General features: G+C 38.8%; 1 protein-coding gene across 18 annotated transcripts in view; it reads left to right on the plus strand.

The window, feature by feature from the left end:
* Positions 1 to 15,513, plus strand: part of TRIP12 (thyroid hormone receptor interactor 12) — a 145,801-nt gene that overhangs the window by 39,222 nt on the left and 91,066 nt on the right. For all 18 annotated transcript variants that reach the window (XM_040450770.1, XM_040450768.1, XM_040450766.1 and 15 more), the window contains one exon: positions 1,802 to 1,948. In XM_040450770.1, the coding sequence (XP_040306704.1) occupies positions 1,851 to 1,948 (98 nt within the window). In that variant the 5' untranslated portion in view covers positions 1,802 to 1,850. The remainder of the gene's footprint in view (positions 1 to 1,801; positions 1,949 to 15,513) is intronic.

The raw sequence follows: 15,513 nt of genomic DNA on the forward strand, positions 1-15,513 counted from the left end.
TTATTTGCGATAAGCATCTATAGTAATAAGAGTAATAGTTAATATGTACTGAGCCTTCGGAATAGCGTAGGCACCGTGGTAAGTGGTTTGCGTGGATTTGTCACTTAGTCCTCCCAAGTGCTCTATGAGGTAAGTTCTTTATCCCCGTTTGGTAGACTGAAGCAGAGAAGTGTATGTCCAAGGCCACACAACTTGTTGCTCGTAGAGTCAGGACTCAAACTCAGCCAGAGGCAGTTTGACTCGAGAGCCGAGAGCCGTGCATTTCTAACTACTCTGCTAGAGTGACCTACCTCATGGCTTATTGTGGTTTATTGTTATTATGGTTTATTATGGTAGATAACAACAGTGACTCTTTTCATCTCAGACCTCAGACCCCAGGTCCTCTTTCTGAAGGGCAAGCAGTATTAAGTTTGCAATGTGTAGACAATAGATAAGGATACATATGCAGTCTTTTAAACCCGCATACACACAGCCAGGAGTTTTATAGTGTTTACCCTCTAACATATCTTGGGGGAGATCTTTCCACATTGATACATGTAAATTCAGTCTTTCTCTCAGTGTTTTGTACTGTTCCCTGTTTTTTCTTTCCAAAATTGACAGTTAGTACATGAGTAATTTGAACTTTCTGACCAGAGTTTATTTAGTATATTGATGATGATGTGGGCATATGTGACAGAAACCATCTTTTTCTGCTGCTGAATTGGGTCAATATGTAACTCCAAAGAGAACCCACTTCTTGTTCTAGAGCATGGAAGCTCTTAAAACAAAATCCAGTAATAGATTTAGTCGTGAGTAATTTGCATTGTCTTTGGCACTGTGTCCTGTGATGTCACATGTGTTCTTTTCCCTCCCCAGTAAACAGAATGAAAGAACTCTAGTTGGAGTTTGACTGGAGGCTTAAGAAAAATTGTGAAGATTTGATTTACACAAATTGTGGTTCTTTCTATGATGGTGATAAGGGCCTGTTTATCAGTTAACTTGATTTTCTTTGGGTATCAGCATTTTTTCTACATAATAAATTTCTAATAGAAAGTTCACATGGATTAAGAACTGTGTTTCGAGTTAAATTGTTATAGTTGTGAATTATGTTCTCAATATCGTATTGCTAACAACTCTGTGGGATAGGTGATCTACTGATTTCACAGAAGAGGTAAAAAGAAATCGAGAGATTAAGTGTCTTGTCCAAGGTCACAGCCAGCACAGCTAATGTTGAAATCCAGGATATCTGGGACCATTTCTTAGTTCACTGGACTTCAGCCCCTTTCTCCTCATTTCTCCATAGTGTTACAGTTTCCTTTGCATTTATGATGTCATTTGTTATTCACAGCAATACTGTGAAGTAGGCATGACATGTTGTTTATTCTGCGGCTGAGGAGTTGGAGGCTGGAGGCTCTGATTTGTACAAAGGCAGACAGACCCCTTTAATACCTGTTCTGTCACAGGACTTGAGCCAGAGTGTTCTGATGCTGGGTGTAGTGCCCTTTCCTACACACTATAAGAAATGGAGAAGCAAAGACAAATTTCTGCTTGTGCCCTGTTTTCTTTGAATCGAGAATTTCCTGGGTGTTCCATGAGAAATCTATGTTAATTTTATGTGCTGGGCTCTGGACCACATGCGTTGAATTTGGTATATTCTTGACATCTTATATGACATTAATCAGATTTCAGATAAGACAACGTAGCATCAGTTTGGCCGAATAAATTGCTGACCTGAAATTTCCCCTTCATCTTTGTTGCCCCTTATCTGGTTTCTGTGGTGTACCACATATAGCTGATAATTTTTTCTCATTTTTCTTTTCAGTGAATGGTAGTGTCTAGAAAGGGTATGTCCCTTCAAGAGAGAGGTGCCAATGTCCAACCGGCCTAATAACAATCCAGGGGGGTCACTGCGACGTTCACAGAGGAACACTGCCGGGGCCCAACCACAAGACGACTCGATAGGAGGAAGGTATGTATTGGATGGTAATTTGAAAAGTAAGTGCTGAAAAAAAAATACTTTTTAAAAACCTCATTTTGAGGACAGAAAATTAAATGGTTCACTGCAAATGGGTAATTTTTTCCTAATTTTTTGAGCCAAGTAACACAAACAAAACTGGAATTCAAAGCAGTTCTTTCATCATTTTCCAAATGCGCTAGGCTCAAAAAACAGTTGTCAGTCACTGACATTATCAGAAATCTGATTCAAGGGTCGTTAGCATATGGTATGTGCTTGCCCTTTCTCCTCACTCTCTTAAACATGCTACAGCGTGTCTTTCGATCGTTTGTGGTGCCTTTTCTTTATGCAGGTCTTTATTTACTTTATTGAAAGGAAGCTTCGTTTGTTTTAAGACCTTGAGTTCTGATAACTAGCTTTTGAGTCTTTTCCCCATCTTATTTTTTGCCAGCGTGTGGGTACCAACAGGCTGCTGAGGCAGTCTGACTTTGTGGGCCTCTCCATTCTCGTTTTCTCAGTGGTATGGTATTTCGCAGGTTTTTCAGTTAGAGTACTTGCCTAGGGGGGTAGTGTGAAGAATCAGATGCATTCTGTGGAATGGAAAATTCCTTGTCTGATTTAGCCAGGGACTGTCATTGTATGTATAAAATACTCAGAACCTCACTTGCAAAGCCTTCCTCTCCAATCCATGTTTAGCTTGCAGTAAGTCATGGCAAGGTTCTGATACGATTATCTGACACAACATTTGGAGACACTACCATGTGTATATTGTCTAGCAAATTATAAAAAACTTTTTTTTTTAATTTTTTTTTTTTAACGTTTATTTATTTTTGAGACAGAGACAGCGCGTAAACGGGGGAGGGTCAGAGAGAGGGACACACAGAATCAGAAACAGGTTCCAGGCTCCGAGCTGTCAGCACAGAGCCCGACACGGGGCTCGAACTCACGGACCGCGAGATCATGACCTGAGCTGAAGTCGGCCGCTTAACCGACTGAGCCACCCAGGCGCCCCTAAAAAACTTTTTTTTAATGTTTTATTTATTTATTTATTTTGAACAAGAGAGAGCGTGAGCAGCGGAGGGGTAGAGACAGAGGGAGACACAAAATCCGAAGTAGGTCCAGGTTCTGAGCTGTCAGCACAGAGCCTGACATGGGGCTCGAACCCACGCACCGTGAGATCATGACCTGAGCCGAGGTCGGACGCTTAACTGACTAAGCCACCCAGTGCCCCTATAAGGAAAGTTTTTAAATGTCACATGTAAGGAATATATTGAAACCGATCCTGCTGACATCAGGCTCTTTTAGTAGGTGAGCATATGGACTTTGGACGAGGACAGCATTGTGTGAAATTACTGCCTCTGCCATTAAATAGCTGCGTGTCCTTTGTTGTATCTTTTAGGACACCTCGGAGTTTTTAGTCCACGCAGTAGGGAGATCTGTTTCATAGGGCTGTTGGTTAACATCAGCAATCTGTAGTATGTTACATTGCTAGCACAACGCTTAGTGTGCAGAGTTCTGTTCTGAAATTGTTTTTTGCTTTATTTTACAATCAGATTATTCGTTGGAGTAGCGACACTTTATTTTCTGTTGATTAAAAAATATCCTTCCCCCATTGTAAAGCATGGCATGTTAATTTTAGTGAATTTAGAGAATAAGAAGAGTATAAAGGAAAAAACCATAATTCCACAATCCACTTCTGACTTACGCTGTTAACACTGGCATGTTTTTCCTTCGTCTTCTCTATTGCTATATATATGTGCTTATATGTGCTTGTGTTTACACGTAAATAACCTGTACCAATTTGGGGGTGCCTGGCTAGCTCAGTCGGGAGAGCACATGACTCTTGATCTTGGGGTCGTGAGTTCGAGCCCCATGTAGAGATTTTTTTAAAAAGCAGAAAAAAAATCAGTAACTTTTACCTTTTGAACAACTGCAGTTTTACATAGTAATACTCAGGTTCTATTTGGACTCTTGCACGTGAGTGACAGTTTGGTGTCTCACATAGCACACTGGTTCTAAAATCCACAGCGATGTTTTCAGCGCCTTTATCTTTTTCTACCCATTGGTGTTAACTATTTTATTGTATTAATGTATTTTAAAAATATGAGCAAGAAATAGAAATGGAAATGGTTAATATTAGTTATTAAGATGTATTGGTTTAAAGAACTAAGATAAAGTTGTAATCAAGATAGAACTCTTACTTATTTGTAGAAGGGCACATTTTTGCTATAGTTTATTTGCTTTAAGTCTGTCAGTGAGTAGTTCAGTTGGTGCAGCCACTGTGGAAAACAGTATGTAAGTTCTTCAGAAAATTAAAAATAGAATTACCATGCAGTCTAGTAATTCTCTTGCTGGGTATTTACCCCAAGAAAACAAAAACACTAATTCCAAACATGCATCCCTGTGTTCATTGTAATAGCCAAAATACGGAAGCAACCTAAGCACCCATCATTAGAATGATGGATTCAGAAGATGTGGTGTATATATGTACAATGGAATATAACTCAGCTATAAAAGAATGAGATCTTGACATTTGCAGCAACATGGATGGACCTAGAGGGAATCATGCTAAGTGAATTAAGTCAGTCAGAGAAAGACACTACCATGTGCTTTCACTTATATGTATAATCTAAAAAAAAACAACCAACAAACAAAAAACAGAAACAGACTCATACAGAGAACAAGTTGGTAGTTGCCAGAGAGGAGAGGAGTGGGTGGCAGGATGGGTGAAATAGGTGAAGGGGATTAAAGGTACAAACTTTCAGTATTAAAATAAGTCACAGATGTGAAAAGGACAGCATAGAGAAAATATAGTCAGTAATATTGTAATATATGGTGACAGATGGTGACCACACCTAACTATGGTGAGCACCGAGTCATGTGTAGACCTGTCAAATGACTGTTGCACACCTGAAATTAATATGATTTGTCAGCCATACTTTAGTAATAACGTTGAAAAAAAATTGTAACTCAGTTGTGAAGGATAAGTGTAGAATTTAAAAATGTGCTTGGAAAAAAAAATGTGTTTGGAATGGCAGAAAACATGCTGAAGAAAATAAAGCAGAGTATACTTAGGGTTTTTATACTTTAATCCCTTCTCTCTTTCCATAATGTAGCCCATTTCGGTTTTTACAATTTCAACTTTCACATATCTTCAAAAAACATTTCCCCAGAAAATCAGCACACAGAGGAGGGCCAGTTGGGCCCCCGCCCCCCCCCCCCCGTTTTAGAAACCCAGAATCATTTGTGTCATTTTCTGTGTCCTTAAAATTGTTTTAAAAACATGACTTTTAAAGTCTTTATGTTCCATTGTGTGGCTATACCATAATTTAGTAATAACTCTGAATAGATAATATTTTTCCTCTTTTTATGTGGATAAGTGTAATTAATGACTATGACGTATAAATTTAGACTGTTAGCCAAAAAAGTCTGAACCAGTTTGACTAAGAATGCAAATTTGTTCATTTGAATTTTATTTTCCCCTCTCAGCTTGATTCTTTGCTCATGATAGAATCTTGAACCTGGAAAGGACCTTTTCATCGAAGCCCAGACTGACATTGGAAGCCCTCGTAGACTGTGCTATACTAGAAGTGAACTAACCTCTAAGAAACCTCTCTTTTGATTTGGGGGAGACAGAGAAGATTGGGATAAATTGAGAGGGAGCAGTTACAACTGTATTTTCATTCTCTTTAGCTGACTCCTGTTGATCAGCTTTCCTGAGTAAAATGCTGCTATTAGGCTTTTGACTCAAAAATAGACGTGGTCTTGAAAATGTATTCATAGTGGTGCAGCGTTTCAGCTGATGGGCACAAGAGCAGCCACTACAATAGTGCCCCGGTGGAGTGCTCCCAGATGTTTTTATACGCCTTCTTTTAGTAGAGACTCAGAGGAGCTCTGCTAATAAGTAGGTAACCCCTATTCTCTGAATGTGGTAGTTTGCTCAGCATTCTACAACTAGTATGTAGAGTGAGGACCTGATTTCCAACCACTTGACTCTAAGTCAGTGATTATTTTCGTCACGCCAAACTGTTTTTACTGCACAAACCGCTCAGTTCCTATGATGAAGGACTTGGAACAGGGTATGAAGTATGTATAATGGAAAAACCTCCACTCATTCAGTTGAGGACTTCAGTAGCAGTATTTCCCTCCTAGAATTTTTGAATGCATTCATTTTTTTATTCACTGTTTTCTTTCAGACTTGCATTAGGCTCTTCTTTGCATAGTGTCCTTCCTGTGACCGGTCCTGCCCATCCCCCAAATCAAGGTCATTTACGGTTTCCTTTCTTTTTAGGAGACTAGTTTTCGTTCATTCTTAAGCTAAAAGGAATTTGGATCTTTGGGATGTATTTCATATCTCCTGGTTATTTTCTCTGCTCTGTTTCCCCTGTCCTCCTCTGTCCATATATTAACTAGACTTCCTCCTCTATTATTTTCCGTTTCTTGTGTAGTTTTTTGGTTTATAGGTGATCTGTTCTTTTCTGTACTCTATCAGATTTTTTAATGGAGTGAGGAAATGGTTGAATCCAGTCCTCTCCACCTGCCCAGCCCCATTAAAAAAAATTTGTCTTCAAAGTTTTAGTTACTCATTACAGAGTAAAACCTCAATTATGAGATCTATAGGTTATACCTTTTTCTTAGCATTGTCAGAGCAGGGATTTTTTTTTTTTAGCCAGTGTTAATTATACAGAAAGGAAATAGATTTGTGTTTCGCTTAAAAATCTATTTCAGTGGGATGGATACAGAAAAGCACAAAAATAAGTATCCGGAGATAGGTCTGTGTTAACATTTTGGTTTTTATTTGCCTTTAAAATACAGCTTAGCATGTAGCTGATTACACTGTAAATATGGTTTTGGACCCTGCTTTGTTCAAAACTCAGCATCTTAACAAACATTTTCTCACATCATTACAATTTTTTTGGTAATTGTTACAAATGGCCACATGATTTACTCAACCACTATACAATGTTTTCCAGATTTACTTTTTAGTTTTTGGATAGTTAAATGGTTGTAATGGGCAAAATTTCTGCGAAGGCTTAAATGTTTGTATTTCAGGTGTCTCTCTCTCTTTTTTTTTTTTTTTTAAGAGAACAGGAGCAGGAGAGGGAGGGAGAAAGAGACTCCTAAGCAGGCTGCATACTCAGTATAGGCTCCATCCCACGACCCTGAGATCGTGACCTGGGCTGAAATTAAGAGTTGGATACATAACTGACTGAGCCACCCAGGCGCCCCTCAGGTGTCTCCACTTGGTCAAAGGGAGTTTTTTTGTTTTGTTTTGTTTTTTTACAGTCAGTTTGTTTCACATAAGTTTTTTTAACCCATTTACTTATCACCATCAGGAAAAAGAGTGCTTTTTCTCATCATTCTATTCATGTTATTTTCACTGTGCATTTTTCTGTTAATTTAATAATGAAAAAATCACATTAATTTTCTTGGTGTTTTTATACTAACAAGGTTAAACATTGGACAGATGTTCAGGTTTGAGGAATGAGATCTGAATGAAAATATTTTTTTGTTTGAGAATATTTTTTGGTATAAGCATACCAATAAGTTTGTTAATCCCCCTTTGTACCACTGTACAGGAGAACTGACCTTTAAAGCATTCAGCTGACATGAGTCCCTCTTGTCACAGTAACCCTCTTTTGTTGAATGATCTCCCTCAGTTCTTCACCCATGTGTTTTGAATGGTACTTATTCTGTTTTTGTTGTTTTTTTTTAAGTTTTATTTGTTTATTTTGAGAGAAACAGAGACAGGGTGAGCTGGGGAGGGGTGGAGAGAGAGGGAGAGACCGGAATCCCAAGCAGGCTCTCCACTGTCAGCGCAGAGTCTGACGTGGGGCTCGAACTCCCGAAACCATGAGGTCATGACCTGAGCTTGAACCAAGTTAGACGCTTAGCCAACTGAGCCACCCAGGTGCCCCTAGTTATTCTTTTCCAACATGATCTTAACTCAGCTCTTGACTGTCCATCGCCAGCGCCGGCCAGCCTTTTGCCAAAGCTGGGAGAATCTGCAACTCTCCCATCTTTCTGAGTTCATTGATGGGGCTGGGGCGGTCACATGATTCAGACTGGACGCTTTCTCTTTCCTGGTAGCAAAGAGAAGATGCGAATCTGAAGTGGCCAACTGCACATCTCCTGCGTTAGGGGAGAAGATGAACAGACAGAGAAAAACAAATATATTAGTATGTGTGTATTAAAGTTCTGTGAAGTTTCAGTCTTTTAGTTCTTGAGAGCTGTGTAGACTCTTGCCTTCTCTAGGTTTGATTGATTAGCTATTGTGTTCAATCTGGAGATGTGTGTGCATTATTTCAATCAAGCCTCTTTTGGCTTTAAGGAGTCCTGTCCTGCCTTAATGTACTTGTAAGCCCAACTCAGTGTAAGGTCGTTCTTATTCGTTTGTAGAACACCATGCTGGTAAGCCTCATGCTGGCTGGTAGTTATCAAACTGAGAGTAGAATAGCCTTTGTTATAAGCTGTTCCAACTCAGTGGGGGAAATGGGCGTGCAGGTGATTATTAGAGTCAGGTGAGAAACATTTCTAGGGATGACCTCATTGATTTGGCCTCTGAAGGCTGAATTGAAGAAGCAGTTGCAAAGCAGGTGTTACATGTCAGCTATATTTGTCTCTCTCTACTTGACACGTGGTGTCATTAGTTACAGGGCGTGGATTGTATTTGTAATTTTTTATGTCACTTGTTACTTTGCTCTTAAGTGGTAGGTGTTCAACAAATACTGGTATGGGCTCCAAATAAGAAGGTTTACTTTCTTGGCATTTCTAGGCCCAGAGATAGGACTGCCTTTTATGGGAAAGGTCATGCGAAGGTGATTGACTGCAGTGAAGGAAGAACTGAAATAGGGCACGGTCGAAATGGGCTGTGTAACAGGGTGGGCTGGAGCACCCTGCCTCGGGAGCACACAGCTCAGTAATCCGTATAGGTGACAATCGAGCCGCCAGTGGACATGCCATCTTGGGTCAGCTGCAGGCCCTGCTCGCGGCGTCTGGGCACTCGGTACTTAGGTAGCATTGCTCTGACAAGAGAGCACGCTGAATTGCCCTCCGGCTCTCCAAGGCTTCCCCCAGAAGGGTTTCATTTCCACTCACGTTCCCTTGACAGAGCAAGTTATGCGGCTGCACATAACTTCCGAGTAGTTCGGCAAGTGCCCCCCCACCGTGTGTTCCGCTCAGAGGAGAAATGGGGTATTTGTAAACGGCACATTATAGCTGTCAGAAGCCCTTGAAACATTTTTCATTCTTCCTCCCATGTCTACAACAGACCCTTCGTTCCCCTCTATTCTACTTGGTGCAACATAGCCATGCGTCTGGTATGTTTTCTTCATTCTCCTACTCAACCAGTATGGATACCATTTTCCTATTCTTTTTTTTGCGCATACCTTTTGTCTTTTTTTTTATCCTGATCTTTGCTGAGGCAGATGGAAGTTCAAGCTTTATTTTCTTTGGGAGGAGGAGAACATTAAAGAGAGACGGAGTTAATGTGGTGTGAAAATGACCTCATTGTTTCTTAGGACCAACTTGAAACCACTTTTATAAACATGTATACTAGAGTTAGCCAGGTAACTTGCTAACTTGCTTCTTTTAATAATGGTGAATCTTACTGCTGTAATTAGATACTCTTGAGTTTCAGCCACAGAACCATATTTGCATAGACTTTTTCACTTCTAGTGATGCTTTGGTAATGCTGAGAAGGCCTGTCTGTCCCATCATGCCTTTGGACAACCTTTGGAGGCAAGGTTTACAGGGTTGTGGTGGTGTGTTTTGTTTAAGTTTATTTATTTATTTTGAGAAACACAGAGAAAGAGCACAAGTGGGGTGGCGGTGGGGGGACAGGATCCGAAGTGGGCTCTGTGACTGACAGCAGAAAGCCCAACGCGGGACTCGAACTTATGAACCATGAGTTCATGACCTGAGCCAAAATCAGATGCTTAACTTAGCCACCCAGGCACCCTTACAAGGTTGTGTTAAACACTGGCATGGTTGCCTTGGTCTGAGGAGGAACAGAAGCTACTTTATTGTAGTTGGAAGTTAGGCACAGTGGAGTGTGTGTGTGTGTGTGTGTGTGTGTGTGTTTGAGAGAGAGGGAGACCGAGCATGAGAAGGGCAGGGGCAGAGACAGAGGGAGACACAGAATCTGAAGTAGGCTCCAGGCTATGAGCTGTCAGCACAGAGCCCCGTGTGGGGCTTAAACTTAAGAATCGTGAGATCATGACCTGAGCCAAAGTTGGACGCTTAACCGATTGAGCCACCCAGGTTCCCCCAACATGTTGGATTCTTAATAGTTACCCGTGTTAAGTTCTTTCTTGGACCAACAGAGTAATATCTCATGTGTTTTGCTAGCTTTCTTTGCAGTATAGGTATCTTGCTTTATTCACCAACTGTGAGATTTTGTTTAAAAGTCACATCATAAAAAAAAGGTCGTATCATAAGCATATTGGGAACCTGTAAGATGTCAGCTGCTGTAGATTATTTCTTATCCTTACTGAGGCTTTACTCTGATCCTTCTGTCCCTCAATATGAGGGAATCTGATATTCACACCAGTTTTCACACATGTTTTCTCCATATCGGAATGCATTCCTAGAAGAGTGTTCGTGTGAATGAAAAAATGAATATATACAAAAGCTTCTTCAATAGTTGGACAGCAAGTTTAGCATCACCTATGGAAGGCAGTTTTTTGGTAATAGGGAAAGCAAAAGAAATCAGGAGGTCTCCTTTTTTGACATCTTTTCTTCCATTTTTCTCACATATCATCTGTAAAACCTTAAGCCATTTAATCTGACATGTATACAATTAGGGACAGAGGTACCAGCTCTGAAGCTGAAGGAAAAAACTTCATAGCTATGGATATAGGCCTTTTACTTTTCCCCCTGAGTCCCTAGGTACAGCTGCCAGGTTTCAGATTGAGAGAGTCAGAATGCCTGGGCTCAGTTGTACCATTCCTTGCCTAGGGACTGGGTGATTTTGTGCAAGCCTCATTTCCTACATCTTTAAAATGGAAATAGACCTGCCTTGAGTGTCATCTGAGAATTAAGTTGGATAACACAGTTAAAAAAATTAATGTTTATCACATAGTCATACCTTTAAATGTATGTGTTCTGGGGTGGTCTTAATAAGTTTTACTCAGTTATAAAAGCCAGTCTAGCTATGAAATACTCAATACTGCATCACTCATCTATCACTAATGACTAATTTACTTTGGATTATCTTAGTTTTTATACTCCTTACCCAACTACTTTGTCAAATGGTGGTGGTGGTGGGGGGAAACGGTGCAAGTATAATGAGCTGTATGTTCCCTTTTGTGGGCCGTCTTTTTCCACAGTTTTAATTACATGCAGTCCTTCTGCCTTGTTCTTGTTACACAGTGAAGTAAGTACTTCTGTTTACTCACCTGTCCTTAGTATACCCTGGGTAGTTGAACATACAGAAATGTTGCTTTTGCCTCACTGTTTCCAACTCTGTCAATCTCCTAGTGCCAGCCTTACTAAGGACAAAATCTAGATCCTTTGACAAGGCATTTAAACCCTGGCCTGTCCTTTCAACCTTGTTTCCTAATGTAGCTCTGTGCTCCGGGAAATTCATATCATTTGCCAGGTGCCATGTGGGTTTCATGTTTTCCTGCCTCTGCCTTTCCCTATACTGTGCGCTTGACTCGAACATCCTTTTTCTTCAGCTTTTCATTCTTCGGGGTGTGGTTTAAATGCCATGTAGTCTATAAAGCCTATATTCTCCTCCTAGAAGTAATTTTTCCCTTTGTTGAGAACTTAATAGCATCTGGTAGATCACTTTGTTTTATGAGGCACTGACCTCTTTGAGGACAGGAACTAGACTGTGTGTTATCCATATTTATATGCCTTGTCATGACTTGCATATATTTGAGTTGGCAAACCTGACAAATCTGTTGAAATGAGTAGTTTGTTCCAGTAGTTCTCAACTCTGTCCTGTCCCATCTAGTGCTCCCTCCCACTCTGTAATGTGTATCATATAATGTAAACCTCTTTATTATGATGCCCCTTTTGTTTATCCGTTGTTTTCCTTCTACTTGTTTATTTTTACGTTACGTTTTATATATTTAGAAACATTTTATGTTTCTAGACTGTTTAGACGGATATTTTGTGTTTCTTCATTCATTTCAAGATAATAAATAAGATCTCAGTAGGTAAATGCTTGGGTGCCTTGACACAAGATGGCACTGTTTTCAGACGCTTGCATCTGCGTCTGAATTGATTGAATGTGACAGCTACAGGAACATGCTTAAATGCCATAAGCAGCATTTTCTTTGTAGACTTCTTCAGAATGATACATGACCCATGGTAGAGCTGCCAAAAGGTAATCTTCTGTTGATTCCCATGGATAACTGGAGAAATGGTATATAAAAATCATGCAAAACGAATAGAAGCCGAGAAGTTATGAGCATCTATTTTACCTATATCATGGCCAGATTTCAAGTTTTCTCCTGAGGTTTTCATATATTACCAAGGCTACTTGCGGTCTGGGTCATGGGACAGTCTTTCATGGGGTCCTGCTGTTCTGTATACTTGCATGGCTGGCATCTTTTACCTCTAGGTCCACACTCGCTAAATGGCAGTAACACCCTGTTCCCTAACATGTTTTCAAAATGTTCCCTAGAGGGGAGAGCCAGTGATGTTTAAAACATTGTTTTATGAGATAAATAAGGAATTCTTTACCGTAAATTACAGAATCCATTAGGCTGGCATTTTTGCCATAACTAAACATGGGAACACTGGTCAGACTAATCAGCTTCCATTTTGTGATCAGAATAGAAAAACAGTGCATTTTGCTGAGAACATTAGTGAGCTTTTTGTTTAAAGTGCTTTAACTGAACTTTCCAGCCTGATGATTGCAAATCAGTGACTTATTTAAAACATGCATTTAATTTATGAACATTATAAACAAAGCATTTAATTTTCAGGAGACAAAATTATGATGTTAATTGTGTATATAAAATATAAAGGCATAAAAATGCATGTGTGTCTGTATACACACAAAAAACATTTGGAGATTTAATGAAGCCCCGAATAATTTGTTTGGTAGTATGTACATGTATTTGAATTGTGAATATGTCTGGCACGAAAAGTAATTTCAGACAAAATTTAAGACGTGATGTATTAACTACTTGTAACTAGCCACTCATTTTATCTACCATTAAGAGAAGAAGAACTCTTTGATACAAGATTTTGCCCTTTCTTAGATGCCCTCTGGATTAGAGATGGTTTTTAACCCTTTGGACTACCAACTATTTTAATAAATAGCAGTAAAAGTAAATTAAAGTATCTAGAAAGGGGCAGTCACTATGATTTTCCTAAAAGGCAACAAGAGGCATTTGAGTCTTGGAAGCACATAACCCAGAGTTGATTGGTCTGTTCTCTTGTCAGCTGGGTTTGTTTAATGTGATCTGGCCCTTATACACTTGCTAAATAGGGAAATGATGTCAATATAATGTGGAAGCACTGTTGGCTCATAGGCAGTATTTCCTCCAGTGGTAATATATGGACTGAAATGGGATAGCCTTTCAATTAAAGTGGAAGATTTGGTTATTTATGAAGATCTTATGAAAAAGCTTAAAAATCTTACAGAAATGATTTAAAGAATTCATTTGCAGGAAGTGCTATTTCAGTGACTTCTAGAACCACCACACTTTGCCTGGTTAAACACTCTAAGGAAGCTCAAAACCATTTACTCCTGTATTTATAAAGGAAGAAAATGAGAAAAAGGAATGTCTCCCCCGGAATTGTATTTTTTTAATTTTGTTGAAGCTGGTCTTAAGAAAAAATGTCTAAAAATTCACACTCGAAAGGAGAAAGTGCAAATATAAGATCCCAAAGAGTGGACCAACTGTGATTATTTGGTGCAAATGTTAGGGGAGATTTAATCTTTAAAGTTGGTGATGTTTTGTTAGGAATGTGATCATAAAATAACATAGGTTTGAGTGCACTATGCCTAATCTTATTTTCACCATTAGCCCGATTATTTTTAGATTTTGCAGAAAGTGAGCTTTTTCCTCAGGAATATCCGTAGGATGATATAAAAGCTCCTGAACATACACACCCACCCATTTATTGCCTATCCTTAGGTTGTATTTTACTAAATGGGCTCATTCTGGTGCTATCAAAAAGATTTTGTCATGAATTTTACTGTGTTATTCTTGCAAATTTGATTTATCGTGGATATAAATTTTACTGGGTCTTAGATTATGCTTTTTAATAAAGATTAATGTTGAGCATTAAGGTCTGATAAATCAGGGAGTTGTTGAAATGAGCTAAAAGGCATCAAGGCTTGTTTAGTGCTGAATACTGTGATATTCTGATTGGGTATGCTAGATTAGGTGTTATTATTTTATGGAGATTTACTTTACAGTATTCTGAGCTTTAATAATTTATAAATGGGCATAATAAAGCAGAGCCCCACTTTGGGAGGCCCCATATTGTCTCTTTATGGTACCATCTGTTTGCTTACTCTCTTGTGGTAAGCCAAGGACTGGCATGCTATGTATGACCCATGGGACAAATCCAGCTTCCTGCCTGTTTTTGTAAATAAAAATTTGATTGGAACATAGCCCTGCCCATTTATTTACATATTGCCCACAAAGCCATAAGTACTATCCTTTACAGAAAATGTATTAAGTCCCTCTTAAACAATAGGCAGAAGAACAGTAATGATCAGTATTTTGTATCTTAAAATATTTTTAACCTGGCCTCAGTGAGACTATTGGCGCTTAATTTTAGGAAAGGTGCAGTCAGATCATTGTGGGCGTTGTTGTATTTAAGCTAGTTTTGTGAGTTTCACTTTCTAAGACGGGTGGATTTTTTTTTTTCCTTTTGTAATCTAATGTTGAGCATTGAACTGATAAATTCTTTAGTTCCTTGAAGGTGTGAGTAAGGACAATAGAAATTCAGGAGTTGATTTAAGTCGCTGTAAAGTTAGATGTATTTAAGATCAGGGAACAATTTATTATATGTGCTGCCGAAGCGAGCACGGAACAATTTATTTACTGTACAAAGAGGAGGACAGCTACTTCTACACCACTGTAGGCATTGGGTTAATGTTGAGAGAATGAATTCCCTTCCTTCTTTTGAGACTTAACTAGGAATATGTTAATGATTCACATTTTTTAAGATTGCCATTTGAATATTTAATTGAACGTTATCACAAAGTAGTCTAACTTTAGACTTTAAAGTTTTCTTTTAAAATGATTTTAAAATTATAATCCAGGAACATAGCAAGGGTATTTTAAATTTTATAATGAAGTAGAAATTGTGATTTAGTTAAAAAATCAATCCTTAGCAAACTTTACTAAAATGAGAATGTAGAGAACTTGAATGACATAATTTATAAGTATTGTTCCATGGATATTAAATTGTACACCCTGAAACAGAACATACCTTTTAAAAAGTAATTATGGGATGATTTGAAAATGTACTTATTTCATTTCTTTCTTTCCTTTTTTTTTTTCTTTTTTTTAATATACAGCTCTCAGATCTGTTAGTAGAAATGTAACAAAACCAAAAGCAGTTCCCAGAAATTAAATCTCTATATTAGGAAACCCATGGGT

Source organism: Herpailurus yagouaroundi, unplaced genomic scaffold, assembly GCF_014898765.1.
Source record: "Herpailurus yagouaroundi ecotype Mexico unplaced genomic scaffold, PumYag 202, whole genome shotgun sequence".
Taxonomy (NCBI): domain Eukaryota; kingdom Metazoa; phylum Chordata; class Mammalia; order Carnivora; family Felidae; genus Herpailurus; species Herpailurus yagouaroundi.